A 27,421-nucleotide genomic window follows, 5' to 3' on the forward strand; every position below is an offset into this window, starting at 1 on the left:
TCAATGGAACTACACCCATTTACACCAACTGAGTTTCTGGCCTGGAGTTTGTTTCATTGGACCTGGCTAGTACTGCTGCAATTTGTGGTTCCTGTGCACTTTTCTCAATACTTGTTCTCTAATGTTTTGATGAATGTGGAGTTTGAATGTATTACAGTCAATGGAGTTATCCTAACAAAACAGAGAAACCTTGGAACATCTCATGGAGATATACTTTAGGATCTGATATAAATATATATATATATATATATATATATATATATATATATATATATATATATATATATATATATATATACACACACACACTTTCAGATACTATATTTTTATAAGAACAAAATGTATATATGCAACTTTTATTACACTTGGAGATATTACCAATTGCAAGGAGGAAATCCCAGCGTATCTTCAAGAGAAAACTATCATATCTGCATTACCCAAGGAATTATATTAGGATCTGCAACAGTGTCTACAGCATTAACGTATATGGATCATGATCCTGCTCTCACTGAACTGAATGCCCAAACTCGCACTGTCTCATTGGAAGCAAGAGCAGGTGCAAGATGATAGCAGTGTTTGATAGAAGAGTGTCTACTCATTGACGGTACACATACAGGATGAGACTGGTTAGTTTAGAGACTGCTAAAGTTTACAAATGCAATAGCCCCAATCAGCTCTGAGCCCAGTAAAATTAGATGGGAGACACTTTAATAATCCTTTAAAAAAAAACAGACATTCACATGGAAAAACTTTAAGGGAATGCATAACTAAAGTGATAATGCTCTTTATGCTATTCAGCTGCTGGTTGCACTTATACAGTCGTTTTAAATGTTCTACAGTTATGCAAATGAACTACCAGCGGTTTAACTGCACATAGGGCTTTTTCACCTAAATTGTGCATTTCCTTAAAGTTATTTATGGGAAGATTTTCTAAGTTAATGTCTATTTTGGCCCTGATCCTCTAAAGCCCTTTACAGCACTCTGATAGTGTAAAAGGGCGTTAAAGTAGGTATCAACCCTTCATGCTGCCAGAGAGGCTTTAGTGTAAATGAAAACCAGGCCCATCATGAGAAATAATTCCTGCCCTGAAGATGTTACAGCATAACAAACAACAGGTGGGAGGGGAAACACAGGAGAGAAAGGTAAACAGATCTTCCTAAGTTCACACAGCAGACCAGTGGCAAAGTCAGCGATAGAGCCCATGTCTCCTGATTCCTATTCCGATGCCCTACCCTCTGGGCCAGGCTGCCACTCTGAAGACAATGCCTTCAGGAATTTGTCCTTCAAGTCTCTCTCTACAGCTGTAAATTGTAGGTCAAGTGTATTGGTGTCAGGCCAGCATAGATAACATAGAATAGAACTAACTGTATGTAAAAATGTCACCAGTTGATGCAATTGTCCTTTTCTTAGTAATCCAGGAAACAATCAGTGAACATTGCCTTTGTGCTTTTCTCAGTAACATACACACTGTGGGCTTTAGTTTTAAACAAATATTAAAAGCATTCATTTTAAAATGATTTATCTTCTCTTAATGGATAGGAGAGAGCCAGGATGTGTCTGATCTATTTGGTAAATCAGCTGGCCAACATGGAGCACTCGTTTCACCATATTCTTCTGCTGGAGATTAAGAACATCACTGACACCTTCTCAAATATTCTGGGCAACCAGAGCAGAGATATCTACCGTATGAGTAACAGTTTCACTGCCATAGCCAAGCTTCTTATCCGACAACTGGAAAACGACACCACATTAGGAAGCAGGTAAAACCAGTTTCTGTATTAATCTTATATCTGGATAAGTGGAGACATTTGTCAGGGTGTGAGGAGTGACAAGAGTATACAGTTATGCTATATGTACTCAATTAGTAATGAGCTAACATACAAGTACCTGCAGGGAACTTCAGTAAAATCAGTATATCAAATGTCTTCTACCATCACTGTAGGCTGCCGTCTCTAAACTGACTTTCAATCAATTTAATATCAAAATTGGATGCCATTCTAGAAGGCCTGCTCTAGTTCAAACAGGGCTTAGTGCAGAAAGCACTTATAGATTCATAGTCTCTAGGACTGGAAGGGACCTCGAGAGGTCATCGAGTCCAGTCCCCTGCCCTCATGACAGGACCAAATACTGTCTAGACCATCCCTGATAGACATTTATCTAACCTACTCTTAAATATCTCCCGAGATGGAGATTCCACAACTTCCCTAGGCAATTTATTCCAGTGTTTAAGTACCCTGACAGTTAGGAACTTTTTCCTAATGTCCAACTTAAATCTCCCTTGCTGCAGTTTAAGCCCATTGCTTCTTGTTCTATCATTAGAGGCTAACGTGAACAAGTTTTCTCCCTCGTCCTGATGACACCCTTTTAGATACCTGAAAACTGCTATCATGTCCCTTCTCAGTCTTCTCTTTTCCAAACTAAACAAGCCCAATTCTTTCAGCCTTCCTTTCTAGGTTATGTTCTCAAGACCTTTAATCATTCTTGTTGCTCATCTCTGGACCCTGTCCAATTTCTCCACATCTTTCTTGAAATGCAGTGCCCAGAACTGGACACAATACTTCAGTTGAGGCCTAACCAGCGCAGAGTAGAGCCGAAGAATGACTTCTCATGTATTGCTCACAACACACCTGTTAATGCACCCCAGAATCTCGTTTGCTTTTTTTGCAACAGCATCACACTGTTGACTCATATTTAGCTTGTGGTCCACTATAACCCCTAGATCCTTTTCTGCCATACTCCTTCCTAGACAGTTTCTTCCCATTCTGTATGTGTGAAACTGATTGTTCCTTCCTAAGTGGAGCACTTTGCATTTGCCTTTTCTTAAACTTCATCCGGTTTACCTCAGACCATTTCTCCAATTTGTCCAGATCATTTTGAATTATGACCAAAATGATTTGGCAAAATTCTATAGCCTGTGTTATGCAGGAGGTCCGACTAGATAATCAGAACGGTCCCTTCTGGCCTTAAAACCTATGACTCTAGGAAGGAGGGGTGGTACCAGTATCTATTCTATTTTGCAGCCTCCAAAATACACCAATATGGTGAGAGGAGGATTGCCACCAGTCAGAAGGGTTGAAAAGCAGTTAAATGGTTAAAGGACTGAATAACAAATTACAGAATAGGAGACATCAAGGCCTTTTAAAGAGTGGAATAATTTCACTAGGGAAGTGCTGGACGCCCAGTCATTTGAATCAGTTATATTGGGTTGAGCAAAACACTGAAGAATATGAACAAGCTGGAGTTGGCAAAGGGCTGGAGTAGATTTAGTAGAGCTTTCCCTACTCTAATTTGTGATTCCCTAATCAAATATGAAGAACCATGCAACCATACAGCAGTAAGGGAGGAGGTAACAAAAATTCTTTTTAGGACCATTACAGCAATACCAAATATTGATCCTGCTTATATACTTATATGTTGCTCAGTGTTTGGGGCACTCCTGTTTTCTAAGATATTTGTCCCTTCTCCTATCAGAAGTAACGTAATACACAGATTTTCAAGTATTTATTTTAACTTTTCATATCTCAAGAGGAGGCTTCACCATATCTTCCTCCAGATAACACTTGTATTAGCTCAGTTGACGGAAGGCATTGCTCAGATTTTCTGATGTGGAGCGAAAATAATCCCAGTGACTTTAATTTGAAAGCTTGAAAAGCCTTTGCTTGCAAGCCTTTGCATGCAATAAAATAAACAATATGGACCTGACTTCAGTGGAATTACTCCAGACTTGAATTTGTCACTGTGCTTCTAAGTATATGAATAGCTCCTCATGTAGGAACATCAAACATAAGAAAAAGGCATAAGGTTTATATCAACACACATGAACTGGCCACTGAATTATTTCATTTCAAGAGCCTTATGGGTGTACAGAATGTTTGACAAACTTGTAATATAATAGACAATAACCCTATCATAGACACTTATAATCTAACTCATTCAAATACAATATGCACCTTACAAGATTAAATGCAGAAATAGGGATGGACAGCACCAAAGCAGAGATCAATGTTGGAAAGGTGAAAGTGTGTTTTAGGTGTGATTTGTAGGAGATTTGTAGCTAATCATATTACTTAGTACACTGCTGGAAAGTGTTTGGATACCAAGGTGCTGTGCTGAACAGAATAGCAAGAGGTCGCTTGGAACCTGAGAAGAGAAGGGTTGTTCCAGATTTCAGGAGCTATGTGGAAATGGTATGGTATCCAAGTCTAGAAGAAGAGACTAAGATAGAAGGTTGAAAAGGACTTAGACAATGGAGTTACATTCATTGGGTGCTGTAATTTGACAATGCAAAAGGTTTAAAGACTCTTCTTCGTGAGAAACTAAGTTAACGTTACCTGTAGCTGGATTTTTGGTGTGTAACTACCTTGGACTTATCTACTGAAGTTTGCACTCCAAATATAGTACCACGGATCGTAGTATCTCATACTAATATGGTCATCTCAGGAAACATCTCAGGATATGATAGAGGTCTATAAAATCATGACGGGTATGGAGAAAGTGAATAAGGAAGTTTTATTTACTGCTTCACAAAACACAAGACCCAGGGCTCACCCAATGAAATTAACAGGCAGCAGGTTTAAAACAAACAAATGAAGTAGTTCTTCCCACAACACACAGTCAATCTGTGGAACTCATTGCCGGGAATGTTGTGAAGGCCAAAATTATAACAGGGTTCAAAAAAGAATTAGATAAATTCATGGAAGATAGGTCCATCAATGGCTATTAGCTAAGATGGTCAGGGATGCAACCCCATGCTCTGGTTGTTCCTAACCACTGACTGCCAGAAGCTGGAAGTGGACAATCTGAGATGCATCACTCAATAATTGTCCTGTTCTGTTCATTCCCTCTCAAGCACCTGGTATTTGCCACTGTCAGAAGACAGGATACTGGGCTACATGGACCATTGGACTGATCCAGTGTGGCCATTCTTATACTCTTAGTGAAAGCAAAAAAAAAAATTTTACATAATTTGATCCATCCAGCAATTTTTTTAAATGGCCCAGTGACTAGCTCTGCACAGTTGTTGGACTGTTTTACATGATTTGATATGTCCAGCTTTCAGAACAAAAAACAATAAACCAGCTAAACATATTCTGTTCAGTTGTTGCTCACAGACTGAGAGTAGTGCTCCCCATTTTGTGTACTTTGATGAAAGGGACACTAGGAAGGATTTAAAGCACAAAACATGACCTACAGTACTGTCCCTTACCTTTCCATCATAGAGAAATCAAATTAAAAACAACTACTGCTAGTTTTTTCTAGGCAATAGCAGTAACTCCATTCCCAGAGCTTGGCTGAAATCTTAGCTTCACTGGTGCCATCTTAGCTTCGCTGGTGCGGGGGTGGTGCGACTCCATAACCCTTCTCTCATTCCTCCTCACCCTTTCTTAGGGAGAGTAGCTAAGAAGATCACCTGATTAATAAATACATCTCTATTGCTGTTAGCCCTTGTCTCACGGCCCTTGATTCAGAGAGCATGTGACCCCTACACCATACGAAGAGCTGATGTAAAGAGCGCCACAAAGGAAGATATTTGCAGTGGACACCAAGAAGTTTGATCTGTCCTACAAAACACAGAAACTATGCTACATATTCATGAATGCCTTCTACTGGCACCTTAGCTAGTAACTCTTCACTTCTGTACAAACATAGAGTTCTCTCATAACATCTCCCGTCTTATCACGGCAACTGGTGGACAATATGAGGCCTTGCAGGGCTAGTCACAATCTAGCTCGAAAGTGTGTCTCTTTCACCAACAGAAGTTGATCCAGTAAAAGATATTGGCTCCCTATGACCTTTTGGGGTGCAATCCACACCAGAGAGGGGTTGTATAACCCCTGCCCTGAACCTTGAGTGCCTTACAATGCCTTGCTGCTGTAGCTCCCACCTGGGCTGCTCACAGCCTTCCATCACACTCTGAGTGTCTGTGTATAGCTGTAGCCTGCCAGCTTGCTCTAGTCACACTCTGGCTTCTACCAGCCTCAGTTACCAGATGCAGGGTAACCCCAACCCACTCCCAGACCAGATTTTCCCTGCAGAAATGTGTATTCTGTATTACACTGTCCAATCCTCTCCTGGACAGTTCAGATAACAAAGGTCCATTGTCCCCGTAAGGGAATAATTTACAACAACTTGCCATCTTAAATGGAGTTACTCACCCAGTTCACAACACTGGATTAATTTTGATTAAGGAACAAAAAAAGGTTTATTTAACTACAAAGAAATAGGTTTTAAGTGAGTACAAGTATTAAGGCATTAAAATCAGAAATGGATATAAGAAAAATAAAGATAAAATGCTTCCAACTCTAAAACTTTACAAACTAAGCTTGGTTTAAGGTAAAATTCTTACTATTTGCTTCCAACAGCATTACTGACCAATCTTCTGGTCAGGTTGCCTCCCAAAGTTAAAGAACTGGATTTTTTTTGTCATCTTGGGTTTAAATGGAACAAACATAGCTACAATAACACTACAAAAGCACTAGGGGGCAGACCTGACTGCTGGGAGGTCTCCAGCCTCCAGAACACAGGGGGGAGCTGCCCAGCAGGTTCTGAAGTCTGTGCTTTGGGTCCCCTCAACTTCATGTGCAATCCTCAAAACTTGCTCATCGCCTTGCCTGATTTTAAGGGATCTCAGTCCTGACATCTAGGGGTGAAAGCCTACCTCCACTGAAATCAATGGGAGTTTTGCCAATGACTTCAGTGGAGCCAGAATATCATCCCTAGATTCTAAGCCTGTTCAATGGGTCCCCCAAACCTAGAACCCAGTAATGAATAACCATTAGTACTCTGTTTCTTCATGACGTGCTGGCTGGAATCCTCCAGGGACAGGGCAGGGTGAATGTGGCACAGATCCTTTAAATCGAGCCAGTCTCCGAAGCCAGTTGGCCTTATTTTCACTATGCTCTGGTTCTGGGGGCTCAGAGTGCAGCCTTTGAAGCCAGCTGACTTTGGAGAACTGGAGCAGGGCCTATGAAGCCTGCTGGTTAGCTATGGAGAAGTTGCTTATAGCTTCTTATTGATCCACGGGGGTTGGGGAACCCGGAACACTGTGAAGAGGGACAGTGCAATCCCAGGTAACCTGGGGCCAGAGGCACAGACATGGCACAAATCTCTGTGTCTTATCCCTGCCCTCATTCAAAGAGGTGGTGGCAGGAAGCTCTTTTGTCTCCAAACAGACTGAGAAACTGGTGTGGTGCCCCCCGTTGTCCCCCACCCCCACACACACACCAGGAGTGGCCACAGAAGTTCATTCTTTTCCCTAAAGAGATGGTGGTGGCAACAAGGGGTTCTTCTAGTATTTACCCAGCAGTTTAGCTATATTTGCTTGGGTTTGGGGGCCCCTTGACTTCCTGCCCCACAGAGCCCTCTGCTTGCATGGTGTTGTCAGGTTATCCCAGAGTAGTGGGTCTTAGAGTAAATATCCCATTGAGATGCATGGGGCAGTTCCCACCTGCAATTGTTTCAGACTGAGGCAGACATCACTGTATTTGTGACACTTGCGTTACTTTTTCAAGTTGTCCTTAGTAATCATGAGGACTATATTTTTTTTAAAAATAAAGAAAGCTAAGTGTCTGATGTAATCACATGACTCCAGGAGCTGAGGCTCTAGGTGCAAATCTTAAATGCCTATGCCTTAATCTGGCCCTGCCAGAGAATGTAACCAAGCTTCATTTAACTAAAAGTTCAGGTTAAAAGTGAGGTGATATGTTTTTCAAATGAGTTTAGTCCAAAAGATAACCAGAAAAGCCTACAGGAACAGTTACTGAAATTGCCCCTTTCCCCGCAAGTTAGTATTTGCCAAATGGACAAAATAAATAGGGAGAAAGTGTTTTCAAATAAGTTTTTCTAACCCTCCACCACCAGCACTACCAATCTCTTTCTAATGCACCTCGTAAAAAACTTTGAGAGTTCCAGTATTTGTCCCACAGTGGATAGTTCAAATGATATTTAGTGTAGTTTACAGCAAAGATACACTAGTTGCTATTTTTACTGAGAGCTGTATAAATACCATTATGTGGTATGTGACAGGTCAAGGGGACAGAAAGGGAAACTACTTCTATGATAAAATTCAACACAGATGTCATCAAGCTCATAAATGTGAGGAATGGCCTTGGAGGCATGATAATGAGTGGAAGCCAAAATGTTGGGGTCATTCAAGAAACAATTAATTGACATTCTGGAGAGAGTTAAGTAGTAAAAAAGAGAGGACTCCCATCGAACTGAATCATTTTTAAGGAAAGCTGTGAGAAATTTATACAACTCAGCTGGTGAGAAAATGCTTGGTCAAAAAATAGATCTGAGGCCCAGATTTGTAAAGGTATTTAGGAGTTGCTGCTGTGCTCAGTGTTGCAATGCCTAACTGATTGAGGATCCTAAAACTCATTTTCAAAAGTGATTTAATCACTTAGGAGCCTAAATCTCATTGTTATTGATGGGATGTAGGCTCCTAAGTGCCCGAATCGCTTTTGAAAATGAGTTTTAGGATCTCAGGGTATTGCAGTGCTGAGTTTAGCAACAACTAAACACCTTTAAAAGTCTTGGTGCTCACTCTTATAAAGAGTTTATTAAAGTCACTAGAGAATATAACTGGAAATAGAAAGTAAGTCCATGTGAGATAAAATGCACGTGTTGGAAACTAGTCCAAGAGTAGCTAAAGGGGAATGATAATGCCAGTTGTCATTTTTATTATGGGAATTATAATGAAGCAGTAGAAGGAGGGGAGGCTTCACAAACAGTCTGATAGCAGAGTTTAATAATTATTGATCTAGACCATGCTTGTTCACTTGATATGTTAGTAATAACAGGAAGGCTCAAAGGTATTCCACTCACTGAAAATTTATGATATCCCTACTCTACTCTACTCTATTCTATCCCATGTCTGGTACAACTGGTGGAAAAGTAGGAGACATTTTTCATTAAAATTTCAATGAAATGTTTTCCAGTCTTTTCCCACAAAATTCTAAATGGAAAGAACTCCCTTTGCTGAGGAGAAGAAACCCCTGCGGAGAGCGTGCGAGAGAGAGCGAGAGACATATATTGCTTTTCTAATATTTGCTTGTGTATGTGTGTTTAACCCTCACCAGAGCATATAAGCAATTGAAAAAACAAAGTTTTAACATTTCAAAAGTGACCATTTGGACTCAGGGCCAAACACTATGTTACACCAATGCAAATCCAGGGCAAATCACGAAGTTGCCATAGGGCTGCAGTGGAGTTGCTGAGGATTTAATCCTTTTCAGTTTAGGGCAGAATTTGGCCTTCAGTCCACAATGTAGAGAATAAATAACAATAAAGGAATAGGATAATAATAAATGAAGAAATAAAAGGATAATGAACAATCAGGCTGCCCTGTGTAAATACTCAGCGAGGGCCTCATTTTAGAATAAAAGAACGTCTGTTTCTGAAAGTATGTAAACAACTAGCTCCTTGACTGCATGCACACTCAGTCACAATTAGCTGTTACAGGGATTGGTCCACTTTCCATTGAAGTCCCCTTGACTTCACTGGGCTGTGGATCAGGCCGTAAACATTGCCATATGCACCTGGAGTTCTTTGTGCTATGCCTTACACAATTGTAGGTGTCAAATTGGAGGCTGAGTTGACACTTCTTTAAAAACGTAGCTGTAAGAAATCATAGACTAAAACAAAGATCTTAATCGAATGCAGAACTTTAAAAATCTTACGTTATTCCCTGGTTTTATATTTCAGAGGCTTAGCCAAGGACAACATCAGATAGATGAGGGGCAAGAGGAAACGTAGACCAAAAATTAGGAACGGAGTTAAAGTACTTTACACAGTATAACTCCACTGACTTCTCTGGATTTACCATTGATTTGTACTAGTGTAAGTGAGATCAGAATCAGGCCCTGAACATGGAAATATATACCCAGTAGCTCCGGAGCTACTGTAACTACTTAATTGCAGAAAAATTTTCTTAAACAAGAGTAACAATTCACCGTATTTGTGCTGTGAAAGAAAAATAGATTTTTCATCTGTGTGCATGAACAATAACCTGTTCCTTTTGGAATTGTATGTTTCCATGAGGAAAAACTGATTTCTTCTAAGTATTGTGTTCTTGAAATCGTTTGACATGGGGAATTTTACATGCATTTGATGGAGAGTATCATTAAAATCATGTGATGGTCTATTAGCATTGCCACCTACTATCACAAAGAGGCAAGTCATTCCCCCCAGAGATAACTTTTAAAAGTGAACGTAGAATGTTAATGTCTGCTGATCCAACTTAGAATTCTGTCATGGTCAATTTAAAAAAAAAATACAGGACCTAATGAAGCTTCCCAACCACCATTCCTGGGAACAACAAAGTAAGCATGCAAGCCAGACTGCTCTTTGTTGTTTATTTTTATATCGTGGCTGGATGAAATTATTTCTTCTTTTAATAGGAGAAGCAAAGTCTGGCATATGGTGTCATTTACAATTCACATGCCTTTCATTTTCTCTTCTGTTTATGCATCTTTAAAGCAACTTTTGTTATGGTGTAAAGGATTGTAGCTGTATTTAAGAAATTCATCTGATGATATGGGACTGTAGGGTGACATTGCTATCAACTTTGGAAACAATATGGGTCACGAAGTTTGACTGGATACAGTTCATGTTCTAGTGACAATAAAGTTTGATTCTAGTAATTCTCCCTTAGCAAGACATGCAGCAGCACTTACAGCAGAACATCTCCATTGCTCACAGCTTGTTCAGAATTATTTGAGAAATCATTAACAGGTTATGCCTGCCCAGTTACAGAATGTCTTTACATTAGCCACACTAGGGTGGAGTGATAGTAAGATGACACTGTCTTTTTTAAGCTTTTAAGACTGTAGACCCTAACTTTATTCAATATCCTTGAGCATTGCTCTGATACTTACCAATGCTGGCAGGGGGGGACAGGAATAGCTCAGTGGTTTGAGCATTGGCCTGCTAAGGCACCCAGGGTTGCAAGTTCAATCCTTGAGGGGTCCATTTGGGGGATTTAGTTGGAGATTGGTCCTGCTTTGAGCAGGGAGTTGGATTAGATGATCTCCTAAGGTCCCTTCCAATCCAAATAATCTATGGTTCTATGACTTACATACAACCTGTCTTTTAGAGATTCTACCTCTGCTTGGTGAGCCTTGGTAGTAGAACCTGATCCTCCCATGTAACTGCAGCAGGAGCAGAGGTAGGCCAGCATGGTATGCTTTATGAAAATCCCACCTTTCGTGTGTTTTTAGAAAGGTATTTGGATTGTGCTGCATCACTTTCTTAGCACCTGGTTGGGGAGAGTGTATAGGAATAAAAATATTATTCTTATGATCATCTGGTGACCTGTATAATATTTTGATACCTCACCATAAAGAGTTGAAAAGTAATTCAGTAATAAAGAATATGGTGCCACCAAAATCTTCCTGCAAACATGTTCTATATACTTCTTTGGATATTTCTACATCTCTTTTCTTCTGAAAACAGGCTGGGCCAAATTCAGCTCGGGGGTAAGTAGGGCCAACTCAGCAGTGTCAGTCATGTATTCAGTAATTTTGCCAAGATTTTACACAATTGTTAATTTTGTTGTTGTTTGATTGGAGGAGCCAGAAAAACAGCCCGCCTGTCTTCCAGCCATGCACAGTATGTAGGCTCAGTGAAGTATTTCATGTTGGTTACATCTTTCCTGCTTGTTAAGAATGACTTCATGTCAAAAGGTCACATTGTTACTGCAGTGAGCCTGGGCTTACAGAAGAGAGATAATGAAGCCTGCACCCCAAGGATATTCCAAGAGATGAGTATTTTGTTTTGTCCATTAAGACTAGTACCAGCTATCCTGAAAGTCCCAGGAGCCTGGAATTGGCAGGCTAGTTGAGTTTGAGCCAGGCTATTGATTTGTGGACTTCTGAGTTATAATGAACCATGTTTTGAACAAAGTCACTGTTGGTTTACATCTGACAAATAGAACCAAATGTTTCCCTGAAAGAAACACTATGATAACATTTCCTTTGAGAGCATGATCCGTGTCCATTCAAGCCAATGGAAAGACTCCCATTGAGTTCAGTGGGCTTTGGATTATGTTCCAAGTGGGGAGAGGTGAAAACAAACCAAACTCAGTTTACTCAGAGTCAGCTCTTATTTCAGAATTCTGTAGAGCTTGTTTAGTTCACATTCCTCTAATCCACAAACCTGATTGCTCCATCAAATACCCCACTCCAAAATCCCAATGTACAGGGGATTTGCTATATATAATTTTATTAGCACATGGTTGACATGGTAATGGGCATACCATTGATACATATATTAGAGAGATAACAGTAATTGAGATTAAGTCTTCTCCTACATCTCTGCAAAGATTTGATAGCCAAATCTCTAGTGAGGTTCCTTATTGCTGAGACTTCATTACTTTTACAAAATAGTCTCCAGAACATTTATTACTATATCAGGAGCTGTTGCCTACATTAAAAAACTAAACTGCCTGTATCAAAACAAATGAAAAATTTACTTTTTGTGATTCAGTTTCCTTGGTTGCTTCCATTAAATATGTTTGTTTTCATAAGCAATAATTTGCAATATTTGGAAATTCTCAATAGGCCTTCCAGTCATGAATGTGAATTAGCAAGATTCTGCTATATTTGCCAACATTGCATTTTAATTCTCATCTGTGACATTCCATAAACCTAGCTGTTTTGCATTTAATAATTTATCCATTTGGACACTCATTTAAAATAAAAGAGGTCATAAAAAATTCAAATTATGATATAACATTTAAATGTGTGAATAGAGTTAAAAATACTGACATGCCACTCTTTAACCCTGTGGTTGGGTTCTGATTGTTATTAAGAAATCTATAAATATTACACATAAGAAGCTAAAGTATGGCATAAGTATGTTTTGACTCCGTAAAATGTGGTAACTCATCCCTCTGTGAATTATGGTGCAGACTGTCCCCGTGATTTTGTCATCTCGTTAATTTTGTGACCCTGTTGGCAGCCTCACACCAAAAGAGAAGGCGGGAAACTCGGTTATAACAAAATAACAGCAAGAGCACATACCGACTATTCACATGATACACCTAAGAGTATTCCAGAATAGTAGTAAGCGACAAAGAGTCCTGTGGCACCTTATAGACTAACAGACGTATTGGAGCATAAGCTTTTGTGGGTGAATACCCACCTTGTCGGATGCATCAGAATAGTAGTGATATCCATATCTTTGAAGAGGGAAGACATCGTAATGGTTTAGCTGTAGCACTCTGTTCATTAAGGGTGAAATTCACTCCCTGCACCCAGAACTGTTCAGGGGAGACATTCCCCCTCATACCCTCTCTCTCTCTAGGACTGCTATGACCTTCCTTTCCCCCCGCCCATCAGGCTTTAGGGAGAAAAACTGCAGAGATGAGCCAGCCACAGACGCCAGCTGGTAGGAACAGGAGGGGTCAAGGAAGGGAGCACTGAGTATTCAGAGAACTTCCTATGGTGTTGACTGAATTTACTTCATCCTGTGCTGATGTGCTGTTTGTTCCAACCCTCCCGCTTCCCTCACGATCTTTTGACCTCTGCTTCACTGCACACCAGTCTGATTTTACGCTCTTCTCCCCTGGCCTGTCCTCTTCACCTCCCTTTCCTTCCCTTTTCAGCTTATCCCCACCTAAGAACGAACACTCCCCCCCACCCCAATGGAACTAACATACCACTTGCTGCCATCACACAGTTCACTTTGCTCGTGTGGTCTACCCCTTCCCCCACCTTATGTCTGTCTGGTCTATTCAGATTGTAACCTCTTCAGGGAAAGGACCATCTACTACTCTGGGTTTGTACAATGGGCTCCCGTTCTTGGTTGGCCCTTAGGCACTGCTGTAGTAAACATAATTAATAATAATAAATTCAGTTTCCTCACTGCTGCATAAAAACAAAGCTCAAAATGTTCAAACTACAGTGGCTGTAGGTATGCACTTAATTCCATATTATGGCTTTTGTAAAAAGTGGCCTGATATTCAGGGGTTCTGTGTACCCTTGGCTCTTATTGCAGGCAATGAGAGCTGCGGGTGTACAGTATCTTTGAAGATCAGGCTTCAAGGCACTTAAATATTCAGTATGGATCTATGTGCCTAGCACTGAGGTTTGAAAATTTTGGTCTAAGAAATCAGACTTTAGGCAAATATCCCGTTTGGATGAATGAAATCCTTCCCCACAGTGGCGGCCCATCCATATAGGCGAACTAGGCAGTCACCGAGGGTGCCTGGTTAGATGAGGCACCAAATTTGAGGATAAAAATCAAATTTAAAAAAAAATGAAAAAGATGAAAAAACCACAAATAAAATAACAAAGATGTCATTATTTCAATTCCCATGTATGTACAAAGGGAATATGAATTATAATTCATTTCTCTACATTTCTGATAATTTATTAATATGTCAACTCTTTTATTTACTGCAAAAATAAATAATATTTTAGCAAATTTTCTTTCCAATTTGCGACATAGGGTCAAGATGACCCACTCCACCATTTTGATAAGCAATAACTCAGCCACAGTGAAACACATCCACCAGCGGCAAGAGCTGCAATGCCAGTGACACCTAACTCGAATATACATCAAGGTGCATATCCAGAAATTCATGTCGAGCAGAGATATCGCGTGTCGATACATGTCAAACAGTCATTTTAACACATGTTGCAGGTAGATGGTTAAGAATTGAGCAAATACTGTGGAAAATTGTGTTTCTTGGTGCCAAAGAATAAAGAATTACATCTTTCAGCATTATAAATCCAAAATATGAGTATCTTTAAGCGTTATTAAACCTTAGCATTATTATTGGGCTGTATAATTATGAATTTTCTTTTTTATAACTGGTTCATATGTAATAAATAAGGTCCATAAAAGAAAAGTAACAGTGTTAACGCTTAATAGACTACAAAAGTGATGATGTCACACTCCAAGTGGGTAACCGTGAGGAAGGGGATTACTTTCCAAACAACAAGTGTCAGGTTATAGCGTGGAAAATGGTCATTTTGTTTCCATGTAAACGCTGTAACTAACTGTTTTAATAAGTAAGTGAGTGTGTGTTACTAATCATTGAGCCTTTCAGCAGTGAAAATATGTGTTGGGATGGCTGCAGTGTGGTTTAAATCTCCAGCCATGTGATGGGTGTGTCAGCCATCCTTAATGCTATAATGCTTGCAGTCAGGAGCACAGTTAATACATAACAATATTCAAATGTCCCATGGCAGAAAGAGGATAAAGAAAACCCTTAGGAGCTGAGTATCATCAACAAAAGGCTGAGAAGGAAAAGGACCAAGCAAAACAGCAGGGATCCTTCCTGAAATATCTTCTCTTTAAATGAAAAATTATACACTCCAGGTAATGGAAACTCTTTAAAATTTGTTGAATGCCTCGCTTTGTTTGATCCAGTCATGAAGGAGCATCTATGTAAAATAACTGATCATGAAAAACAGGTTCATTGCTTAGGAAAAAATATGCAGAATGAACTGATCCAAATCCTAGCAAATGCCATTAAAAAAAAAATTGTAGAAGCTGCCCATTCTGAAAAATACTTTTCAATAATACTGGACTGTACACCAAATGTGAGTCATGTTGAACAAATGATGATCATTCATTTTTTGTATAGGGAAAAGTCTGCATATGAAGATAATGTTGAAGTTCTCATAAAGGAACATTTTTTGGGTTTCTTACCACTGAAGGAGATGACTGGAGCACTTATGACTGAAACTATTCTACAAGAGCTTGAAACAATGTCATTATCTATTGAAAACGTACATGGCCAAGGCTATGATAATTGGAGTAATATGAAGGGTAAAGGCAATGGTGTGCAAAGGAGAATGTTGGAAATCAATCCTAGGGCCTTTCTCGTTCCTTGCAGTGCGCATTCTCTGAATTTGGTTGTCAATGATGCTGCTAGATGCTGTTTGGAGGCAAGCAGTTTCTTTGACCTGGTGCAATGTGTTTACGTGTTTTTCTCAGGCTTAACACGCCGTTGAGAGATTCTGACTTGCCATGTGAATTCTCTAACTGTGAAACCACTTAGACAAGACGGGAGAGTCACACTGATGCTTTGAAGCCTCTTTACTATGAACTTGTAAACATTTATGATGCCCTAATTGAAATTTCTGATGATACTATCTTTACTGGATCATCTGGCAATATGGCATGTTCAGATGCAGAAGCTCTTGCAAATGGCTTTTCCTTTCCAAATTCAAAGTTGTGATTTCACTCATTTTGTGGTATAATATCCTTTTTGAGATTAACCTCACTAGTAAGCAGCTTCAGGAAAAGAACTTGAACATACATTCTGCTATTCAAAAACTGCAGCAAACTAAAAATATTCTGGAGGAATTCAGAAGTGATGAAGGGTTTGAAAGAATACTGGTAGATTCTCTCAAGCTTGCTGAAGAAATAAATTTTCTGACAGAATTTGAACTAGAGGCAGTTCGCATTTGGCAAAAGAAACAGCAGTTTTCGTATGAAGGACGAGACACACTCATTCAGAACCCAAAACGAAGATTCAAAGTGAATTTCTACTTCGCAGTCCTTGATACTGCTAGTCACTCAGTTGATGAAAGATTTCAACAGATTCAGCAGCTAGAGTCAGTATTGGCTTTCTATATGATATCCACAGCCTGCAAAAGAAAACAGCAAAACAGATAAGAGAATTTTGTATAAAACTGGAGTCAGCATTGACTCATGAAAATTCAAAAGACATTGATGCTACAGATTTGTGTAGTGAGCTTCAAGCTTTTTCAAGACAACTTAAGAAACATTCCACTCCTGAAGAAATACTGAAGTTTGTTTGTGAAAATAAACTCACAAACAGTTTTCCCAATATTTTTGTAGCTCTATGCGTTCTTTTAACTTTGCCAGTTTTTGTAGCTAGAGGGGAATTCTGCTTCTCAAAGTTAAAATTAATGAAAACTGCGACAGGGTCAGGCCAGATGGCTACAAGAGAGTAGTCAAAAGTAGATACATTAGCTCCAGGTTAAGCAAGTCCCTTTTCCCTGGGTAAGATAACAGGGACTATTCCAGAACACTCAAGAACTTTCTAGAACTTACTAAGGCATGCAGGCTAATTAGGACACCTGTAACCAATTGGGAAGTTACTAGAATTAATTAAGGCTAATCAGGACACCTGATATAAAAAGGCTCTCACTCCAGTTAGTGAGGTGTGTGTAAGGAGCTGGGAGTGAGAGGATGTGCTGTTGGAGGACTGAGGAGTACAAACATTAACAGACATCAAGAGGAAGGTTCTGTGGTGAGGACAAAGAAGGTGTTGGGAGGAGGCCATGGGGAAATAGCCCAGGGAATTGTAGCTGTCGTGTAGCTGTTCCAGAAGGCACTCCAGACAGCTGCAGTCCACAGGGCCCTGGGCTGGAACCCGGGGTAGAGGGTGGGCCCGGGTTCCCTCCTAAACCTCTCAACTCCGGATCCAACACAGGAAGATCTCTGAGGCTAGCAAAATCCACCAATAAGCACAGGATCCACCAAGGTAGAGGAGGAACTTTATCACAAAACATATCTGCGTTCAACAGTGGTGCAAGAGAGACTTGTTGGACTTGTTGGACAATGTTCATAGAGTATGAAATAGCTGGAAAACTGGATCTAAAAGAACTAGTGACTGAATTTTCAAAACTTAAAGGAAGAAAAGTCATGTTTTAAGAGTGCAGAGTGTTTTTTAAATACAGGTTAAAGTTCATTGAAGAGTTCTCTTATTTCTTTCTATATTGGATGTGGTGGGAATGGCAGTTAAAGCAGGATAGCATAATGGATGATTTTGGATTTGTAATAATAAAAATTATGATTAACATTTTAATGCATTTTTATTTGAAATTGGACTGAAATATCATCTAGCTGTATAGTCTAGTATAAATCTATTCTGAAAATTTCGTGCCTCTGTTTTATCTGATCTCAGAAACATTGGTTGGACAGCCTGACAAACCAAATAATTAAGCCTCTGTTTAAAAAAAAATGCTTAAAAGATATTAAAAGGAAAAAAGGAGCAAAATGTTTCCCAGTTTACCAAAAACCTCAGGCTAGATCTGCCTTTGGGGTTGGTGGGGTGAGGAGGGGGGCTGATTGCATGCTTCACGTAGGGTGCCAGTTGCTGGCAGCTTCTCTTGGGCCGCCCCTGCTTCCCCACAGCTGCTGGAAGGGCTGCAGAGCTGCAGTGTCACCTGTCCACTGCTGCTACACTAGCCTATGAGCTGGAATAACAGCTGCAGCACCTCTGTGACCCCAGTTGGCAGGGGGTTAGAAAGCAGGGCCGCCCAGGGGAGGAGGGGTAAGTAGGGCAATTTGCCCCGGGCTCCGCAGCGGCCCTGTGAGCTCTGGCCTGGTGGAAGTCCAGGTCTTCAGCCGGCATTTCAGCGGCGGGGGGCCTTTCGGTGCTGCTGAAGATGCGGAGCGACTGAAGCCCCCTCCCTCCCCCCCGGCCGCCGAAATGCTGCCGAAGACCCGGACCACCACTGGGTGAGTACAATGGCAGCAGCTCTCCTGCTTTGCCCCAGGCCCCCTGAATCCTCTAGGTGGCCCTGTTAGAAAGTGGATCCATTTAGGATTGGATCTCATGACCTGCTTTCAGTGGGCTCCCTCCATGCCAGGGTAATTTGGCAGGTGCAGATTATTCTACTTTTAGCTACCCCCATGTAACTCCACTGAAATCAGACAGAATTCATCAATAATGATATGACAGTGTCATCACTGGGACAATCATTTTCATCAGTGCTGTGAAATCAATGAGGTTCACAGGTATGTTTGAGGGCAGAATTAGGTCCTATGTTTTTAAGAGTGAAAGCTTCATGCTAACTGGTGCTTTAAATCCAAATTTATTATTGCACAGAGTTTATTCAACTCTGTGCTGAAAATTTTAATGACAACGTACATTTCTAATCATAAATAGAAACTCGAGCTGCACGGACTTCTAAATAAGCCCATTTTAAGTATAAGATTTCTTTTGTTGAACATGAGTCAGATTACTTAAACTTTTCTCTAAACCAGTTTCTTCCCAAGTGCTGAGTTTTGAAACATGTTTTTCTTACTCAGAGTACAATTATTCAGGAGAAAGTACATGTGCAATTTTGTAAAACCACAAATATTCACAGGCTCCACTGTGAGCTCTACTGTTGGTTTATAAGTATGCTGTAATAAATGGTTGTTTAGTAGCTTTGTAGGACTGGCCTAAATTCAACTGAAAAACATTTCCCTGAGAGGTTTGCTGGCGGGAATGTGGTTGAGGCCATATCAAGAGGAAGCGTGGTTTTTACTTTTGCAGATATAGTGCATGCTATTTCTAATCCAGTGTTGTCATAGATACTTAATGTTTCTAATCCTTTTGACATAGATATTGAACTGAAAGCTTTTTCCAAAAATTATTAATCAACTTTCTAAGAAATTTACTAGACACACAATTATTTTGCCAGATACACTCTGTGGTTCAAAGTAAGAGAGACACTGTCAGTGTCATCTTGGGCAAAGCATGACCATTTTAAACCCCTGATTTTTTTCTTCTTCAGGACAGAAAATGACGTTGAAACAGGATCTCCTGTACAGTTGGATGATTTAAAATCTGTTATGAATGAAAATGAAGAGGATGAAAAGCTTCAAGTTAAAATACAGGCTTTTGAGGAAAAAATAAATATGGACAACAATACTCCTGACTCTGTGCGTAGATATAGTTTAGGCCAGGTTTCTAAAGAAGAAAGGAAGGATATGAGATTTAACAGGTATGATTCTGTAAAATGCATGAGTAGCTTTCATGCATATCAGTCTTGCAATAAATCTTTATCCAAACATTAAGGGAATAGTGCAATTATAGTATACCTGTGAGCACCATGAGTCTAATTCTAACCAGATCTCTTGTCAGGGCATCTCAGAGCTGGAAAAGATCTTTCTAAATTATGTATTTAACCTGCCCTAACATGACAAGAGAGAAGGAAGAGGAACATGTTTGTTTACAGAACACTCTAGAACAGTGATTCTCCACCAGGAGTATGCATATCCTTGAGGATACGCAGAGGTATTCCAGGGGTACATCAACTCATCTAGATATTTGTCTAGTTTTACAAAAGTCTACATGAAAAACACTAGCAAAGTCAGTGCAAACTAAAATTTCATACAGACAATGACTTGTTTAAACTGCTCTATATACTATATCAGTGTTTCTCAATCTGGGGGGTTGCAATTTATTTTATAATTATATGGTAAAAATGAGAAAGTCAGCAATTTTTCAGTACTAGTGTGCTGTGACACTTCTGTATTTTTATGTCTGATTTTTAAGCAGGTGAGGTGAAATTTGGGGTACACAAGACAAATCCACCTCTTGAAAGGGGTACAGTAGTCTGGAAAGGTTGAGAACTACTGATCTAGAAATGAAGGTTCAAAGAACTCTTCTGGATACTAATAATAGCAACTCTAACGTTAGTTTAGGTAATATATTTGTATCAATATTTTAGGTCAGAATATGCCCTCAATTACTCTGGATTGATAATTTGTGTCAAGTTAAACTTGATTCTGCCTAGACTTGTTGTGTGTTGGGACCAGGGCCAGCCCAAAGAACTTGCAGCTAGGATGTACCCCTAGGACATGCAGGCCTCACCAATTCTAGTGGGATGCTTACTGCTCATGCTGCAGTGTTGCATGGGTGGAGCATGACCCATTTCATACTGACTTAGTGTTCTGTGGTGATAACTTGAGCCTTTGGGGAATTTGGACATCTCCTCTGCTGGGGCTGTCATAGGTTCCACCTTTCTCCTGTTTAACAAGGAACCTATGTCCCCTTTTCTCCTAATTCTCTCCAGAGACACATTCACCAGTTGTGTACGCATTTCCTGTTCCCCAGTTCCCCTTCGAGGATTAAAGTTTCCCGTGTTGTGAAAGGAGTTGTGGGAAAGGATGCCATTGAGGGCTTGATTCTCCATTGCCTTCCACCTTTGCACTCATCTACAACTGTTCAAAGTGAATGTAAAATGCTGCCAAATCAGAATTCTTCACTCACATCAGTAGTAGCATTTTATACCTCATTTACTCTAGTGCAAATGATTACACAAGAGAGTGAAGAACCACTTCCTGAATGTTGGGGCTTGTGGCGAAGGTGGCCCAGCTGAAGGACTTTGGAGAGAACTCCGGATTTGCTGGAACCACTGCTGGATGATATTATTTTATAATGTGATTGATAGACTGGATACTGAGATATTATAGTGATGAGTGATAGCTATACTGGTGCATTCTCTAGTATACATATGTTGTGCTACATAGATATTGTTGTCTGATTTCTTTTGCTTACTACAGTTGTGGTTTGATTTGCGTTCTGAGTACCTGTTTGTGAAATACAGGTTTATTAAAAGCTATTTGTATTTGCCAACCAAAAGGATATTTAGGCCCAAATTCTGCTTTGAGTTGCACCAAAGCAGCTGCACAGATGTAACTCAGAGCAGAATTTGGCCAGAAATCTTATCTGATTCTTCAGCATGGTGTAGCCTATCTTACCTATCACAAACCATTTGTCTTTCTCTTTATTTGCACTGCAGGTCCAAAAGTCTAGCTTTGCATGCAATCCGTACAAAGGGGATGAATTCAGACAATGGACAAGACATGGACAATGGAGATATAGCAGCTGGCATCTCTTTCACAGAAATTTATCTTAGCCAAGAAAATGACAAATTGCCTCTTAGTCCAGACACTGAAGAATCGCAGTTGGAAAATTCTTCAGTTTCACTCCCAAGTATCAAATGTACAGAATCAGAAAATTTGCCAGGATCTGTTAAAGAAAACTGCCATGAAGGAAGTACAGAGACAATAAAAAATCCTGTGGAATATCAGGATAAGCTCTACTTGCACTTAAAGGAAAATCTTAGTAAAGTGAAAGCATATGTCATGGAGATTGGGAAGAAAATTCCTAGCCCAGATCAGTGTATTATTGAAGGTAAGAGCTCTGAACCTTTCAAATTATGGGAATCTTAAAGGAATAGTTTAAAACCAGAGCAAAACCCTTCAGTACTCATGCAAACTGTTAAGTAAGATTCTCTAAGCATGAGCTCTTATGTTGGATGAAACACGTTTTTACACAATGACATTGTTATAAACTGCAGCATTTTGAACCCTCTTTCACAGGTTTTGTCCTTTTCTTCAGTGATATTGTGCATCCTTCAGAGGCCCCAAGCTGGTAGTCCTCGCACACCCAAAACTCCCTTTGAAGTTAATGCAATATTGTGCAAAGAATGCTGGATTGGGCTCAGGGTCAGTGTTTGATTCTCTTCTTACATCAGGATAAATAGAGTTACATCAGGGTAGGTCAGAAAAGGATCAGATCCAGAATCTCAAATAAAGGTGTTCTGTTCTGCTACGCTCTGATTCAAAGCCCACTAGAAGTCAGTGGAAAGACTCCCAATGGGATTTGAATTGGGCCCCTATATACTATTGCCTCAGAACTCTATAATGATTCTCAGTTTCATCATGCAGAGTCAGTGGATAGTGCTGGGAGCCTCCCCTACCCCCCGAGACCTCTTTCTACTTGGCTTCCCAAACACTCAGTTCAACTCCACATTTTATCATTCGAGTATTTTTATTTTTGTCATAAAGCAACAGTGAGTAGACCAGAGAACTAGATAAATTCATGGAAGATAGGTCCATCAATGACTATTAGTCAGGATGGGCAGGGATGGTGTCCTTAGCTGGGAATGGGCGACAGAGGGTGGATCACTTGATTACCTGTCCTGTTCTGTTCATTACTTCTGAAGCACCTGGCATTGGCCACTGTTGGAAGACAGGATACTGGGCTAGATGAACCTTTGGTGTGACTCAGTATGGCCATTCTTATGTTCTTATGACTCAAACGCAGGGGTGAATGCAGGATACATCACAAAACCAGTTACATAGCAATTCTCTTCCTTTATATACATTTATACAGATAATTGCATTTACTATACATTGCATCACACATTTTAGGATTGACTTGGTTACTTTGTAGGGACCAATCCCTGTACTGCATGTTCTGTCCACACACTTTCCATGCACGACTTACTCTTTTGCTCATCATTGGATTCTGGACTTGTCCATTATTAACTTGTTCTTTGTAAATGGTTCCCTGGATGTTCCCTCCCCTTATCTTAGGTAGTTCAGACATTCTGTCACTCAGCTTACTGACCCATTTGCCTACCTTAGTTAGCACAGACATTGTGTTTTTAGCCTACTCATCATTTACCTCCCTAAGCCTGTCTTCCAAGAAGTGAGGCCTTCCCTATGTCCAATATTCATGTCAAGCCAAGTCTACAGATAATTGTTTTCAAGCACTTGATAGCCAATAATGAAATGGGGCCTGATACTGTGAGGCCCCTGTGGAGGTGCTCACTACCTTGCAGGATTGATCTCAGTGCATTACTCCTCTTCAAATTAAAATTCTTAAAGGCCAGTTTGTGAATAGAGCTCAGTGAACAACTGAATTTTTTTCGGTTCAGTGGCCAAATTGGAGGGAGGACTGGGGGGAAACCCTAACAAACAATTCATTTCAGACCCAAACTGATTTTTTTTCTTAACTTTTTCATGCTGGAAAAAACCCAACCTCATATTCAGGCTGAATGAAATGTTTCAAATGTCATGTAGAAACAACTGTATCTAAACAAAACATCAACAGGACTCATTTCGAAAATCTTTCAAAACTTCAAAAAAAATCAGTTTTTGTTTGTTTGTTTGCCAAAACTATTAGCTGAATTAAGTTCAAATTCACTGAATTTTCAGTGCCCTGAAAAATATTGGTTTTTTTTTATCTTTTTTTTTTTTGCCTGAGTTTACAAATGTCACCCAGCTCTAATTGTGAACATCTTACTCCCATTGCTGAGCTATTTATGTGAGTAGTCCCACTTACTTCAATAGGTGTATTGATCACCAGTGGGAGTAAGGCGTTTATAGTCGGGCTAAATAACTGTAGAAAATAGCTGAATGACTCAGTTCAATCAATAAATCTGATAAGAAAGCTTTCATTTCTGGTCACTTAAAATATCATTCCACAGTAAGACATAAAGCAGGTCTCAGTCATTGACATTTGTGCATCAAATGCCATTCCAGATGTCTTTATTTATTCTGTGGCCAAGGAGTTGAAAAGCAGTATTGACCTGTGAATGACACTTTTTGCCAAGTTTGTTTTTTTGCAGAAATTTGAGAAAAATACTCCAAAGTCCAGCTTTGCTGTTAGAAACACTTCTCATTGTCAAAGTTATTCGTATGTCTTACTGTTTCAGTAAATGACAGAGGGCGTTTGAGAATGAACAGTCTGACTTGTGAGTTTGCCTAAATAATTGACTGTGAGTCTATGTCTTCTTTTAATATAGTGAATATTTTTAAACATTTTGTTCCTCTTAGTGCCATATTAATTAAAAGCCCTAATATAGTGATGTTTTAAGCAAGTCATTATTTCACAATTCATTTAGACTATTGTAATTTCCTGGGAAATCATCAACTAAAGTTCTTGAAGAAACGTGATGAGTAAGGACATATTTGTTGAGTAAGATAGATAACTTATGTGACTCATTCGAAATACATTCACAGAAACTCACTCATGCTCATTACACAGGGGACAACTTGATAATATTTCAGATATTCCATAAATTGCTCAGTCCAAAATCTGGCAGTTATTTGACCTATATTATTTCTGTATGTCATAACAGGAGATCATTCAAATTTATGCATGTTTTACTCTCTATAAAGCTATTTTTGCATTATCAGATTTTTAAAAAAACATATCTTTGGTTGATTTTGTGTCAGTTAAGCAGGAATTTGTTGAATTTGGGTGTGTGTGTTAAATATGCAAAATAGGAAAGAAACAATGAGGAGGATAGGAGGATGTTGTAACAAAGCAGTACAATTTACCAGTAATGGAGAGTACAAGAAATTTCCCCAAAATAACACTTGATTTGGGTCATGTCCTTTCCTGGGCTTTTTAAATATAACTTTTAATGTATATTATACACACAAATTAACAAAGAACAGTATTAGATGTAAGTAGCACCAAGTAGATTATGGGCTGGATTCTGTCACTCTTACTCAAGGGGAATTAAAAATAAGGCATATATTTTTAACAATGAAGGTAATTAACTGTTGAAACAAACTACTAAGGGCAGTGGTGGATTCTCCATTCCTTGATGTCTTCAAATCAAGAGAGAATGCCTTTATGGAAGATAAGCTTTAGCCAAACACAAGTTATTGGGTTCAACAGAGTAACTGGATGAAATTCTATGGCCTCTGTCAGACAGGAGGTCAGATGATTTAATGGTCCCTTCTGGTCTTAAAATCTGTAAATAATACTATATACTGTGAGAAGTCCCATTGATTTCAGTGTGGCTGTTCCTGGAGTAAGTTACTATTTGATGTTTGTCAGGGTGGAAACATCTGGCCCTACAGTACTGCAGTTATACTGAATTTAAATTATGTTTTTGTTAACCACAACATAAAATGTGTGTAAACTTCTTAGGGCAAAATATATCCTGTATTGTACTTCCTTGAATATACAGTGTGTACTCCCTTCCCTTACAAAAACTCAGTCTGGTACTTCCAAAACCTGATCACCTGAATTTTCACTTAAGCTGGAAACACATTGTTCAAAAGTATCATAAGCAACAGTGACAGCAGGTGCCCATAACCAAAAGATTTGTTCCAGCACTGCTTTATTCCTGCATATCCCTTAATACATTAAACACAACATGATTTCTGCCCAACCCTAATAAATCATTTCCCTGGTAGAGGGCAGAGCTTCCTGTAGGTCCGGAAGGAACTTCTTGGGAAGGTCTTAGAGAAGCAGTGGTGAAGATCACCACTTAGCAAACTCCCTTATCTAGGCTGTAGTTTTGAATTCTAGAAGTGAGGGCCTGGCTGGCCATCACTACCTCACATATTTGTTGTATATAATCTAGTTGCCTCTGCTGGTGCTGTAGGTAAAGTGTCCCACAACTTCGTCATCTGTGTGAAAAAGCTTTGCAACAATTTTCATTTTGTCTGTCATTTTCCTTAATGTTTTTTAAAAAAAATCTGTGTCCCTGAGTCCTAAGGCTAAAATCTTTTCCTGGTTATAGGCACGGGACAACCTTCAGTGGGAATTGAATAAAGGGATCCAAATGCAGAATTTATCTCCTAGTATTTAGCAGCTTAAATGGTTTGTAGAAACATCTACCTGCCTCATCCCTTTCAGCACCTTGAAAATGCCAATCAACACCGCTCTCAACAATCTTTCTTCTAGTGAGTTTGACAGTGGGTCTAACTCTGTTCAAGACAGTCAAATGGGAATAACTTCCTTGACTTTAGTGGCATTGTACCAGTCTAAAACTAGTGCGAAGAGAATCAGGCCCATGTTTCTAAGTTTGTTACTCTTCCTAGCAAGGATGTGGATAATGGATAGTGGCTATTCATTCATTCATTCATTCATTCTCTTTATATCTTGACATGAATAAATACATTGATTGACCTACCACAAATATATACATACATATGTATTTCTCTGCTCTGTTACACTGTGTTTTGACCAAGTTTCTTTTCTATTGGTTTGCATACTCTGTGTGTACTTCATAGTCTTTGCATAGCAGTATTTGTGCTTTACAACATATGTTTTGCAAACTCCTTTTTGATTTATACACTCAGCCAGTAGTATTACTCAGTCTCTATGGAGTGTAATATTTCTTTATATGGTATTTGAAAATCCCTGCAATATTGATTTGTACATTGGACTTTACAGTCTTAAAGGGACACTCAGGTTAAAAACTGTGGGGTCAGATCCTCAGATGGTGTATATTGTCAGTTTACACTAGCTGCGGAGCTGCCCCTATATATTGAACAAACAAACAAAAACAATCACCATTTTCCTCAGCTATGTTATCACATTTTGTAGGGTGCAGTGCATTCTGGGGTGTTTAGGCCCAAAGAGGGTTCAGATTTTGAACTGAACCAGTGATCTAATGATTTACATCCTAGAGATTGGAGGTGTGGTGGCTAGTGGTTAAGGTTCTTGACTACATTCCAGAAGGTCATGGGTTTGCATCTTGCTTGATCTCACACTGAAAGGTCATCTCCAATTCACATAGCTGCAGAATGGGTACCTGATCCATCAGGTTAGGGCAGTCAAAGGTGGCCGGACATAAGGCTGGCCACCTCAGTAACCTTGTGTACTGTTGGCTATGAAATGGATGTGCCTTAACTACATCAGCCTGAAGAGCAATTGATTCAGGGGGACTTTGACAGGAAATGAAGATGGATGGATGGCTTGATTGTGGAGAGGGCCTGAGACCATGGTCATGTTCAGAGTATGACTGCAAGTGCTTAAGGTCAAAACAGAACAAAGTTAATGTGTTGGCACGAGTGAATATTTGGAGCTAAGCTCTACATTTTGGTATAGTGCCAGAAGGAAGTCATCTGAAACCTACAAAATTAATTGATTTGGATTTGCTTCCATTTTGGGTTGAATATT

The 27,421-nt window shown here is 39.6% G+C and overlaps 1 protein-coding gene across 6 annotated transcripts in view; it reads left to right on the forward strand.

Annotated features, from left to right (window-relative positions):
* The window catches only part of VEPH1 (ventricular zone expressed PH domain containing 1), a 182,126-nt gene that overhangs the window by 72,485 nt on the left and 82,220 nt on the right, over positions 1-27,421 (forward strand). For 4 of the 6 annotated variants that reach the window (XM_030576160.1, XM_030576159.1, XM_030576161.1 and 1 more), the window contains exons 7-9: positions 1,540-1,760; positions 19,491-19,700; positions 21,504-21,898. In XM_030576160.1, coding sequence (XP_030432020.1) covers positions 1,540-1,760; positions 19,491-19,700; positions 21,504-21,898 — 826 coding nt within the window. Of the gene's footprint in view, positions 1-1,539; positions 1,761-15,197; positions 15,271-19,490; positions 19,701-21,503; positions 21,899-27,421 lie in introns of those variants that run through there. The other 2 variants (XM_030576164.1, XM_030576165.1) reach the window with 2 other exon arrangements.

This window comes from Gopherus evgoodei, chromosome 9 (assembly GCF_007399415.2).
Source record: "Gopherus evgoodei ecotype Sinaloan lineage chromosome 9, rGopEvg1_v1.p, whole genome shotgun sequence".
Taxonomy (NCBI): Eukaryota; Metazoa; Chordata; order Testudines; family Testudinidae; genus Gopherus; species Gopherus evgoodei.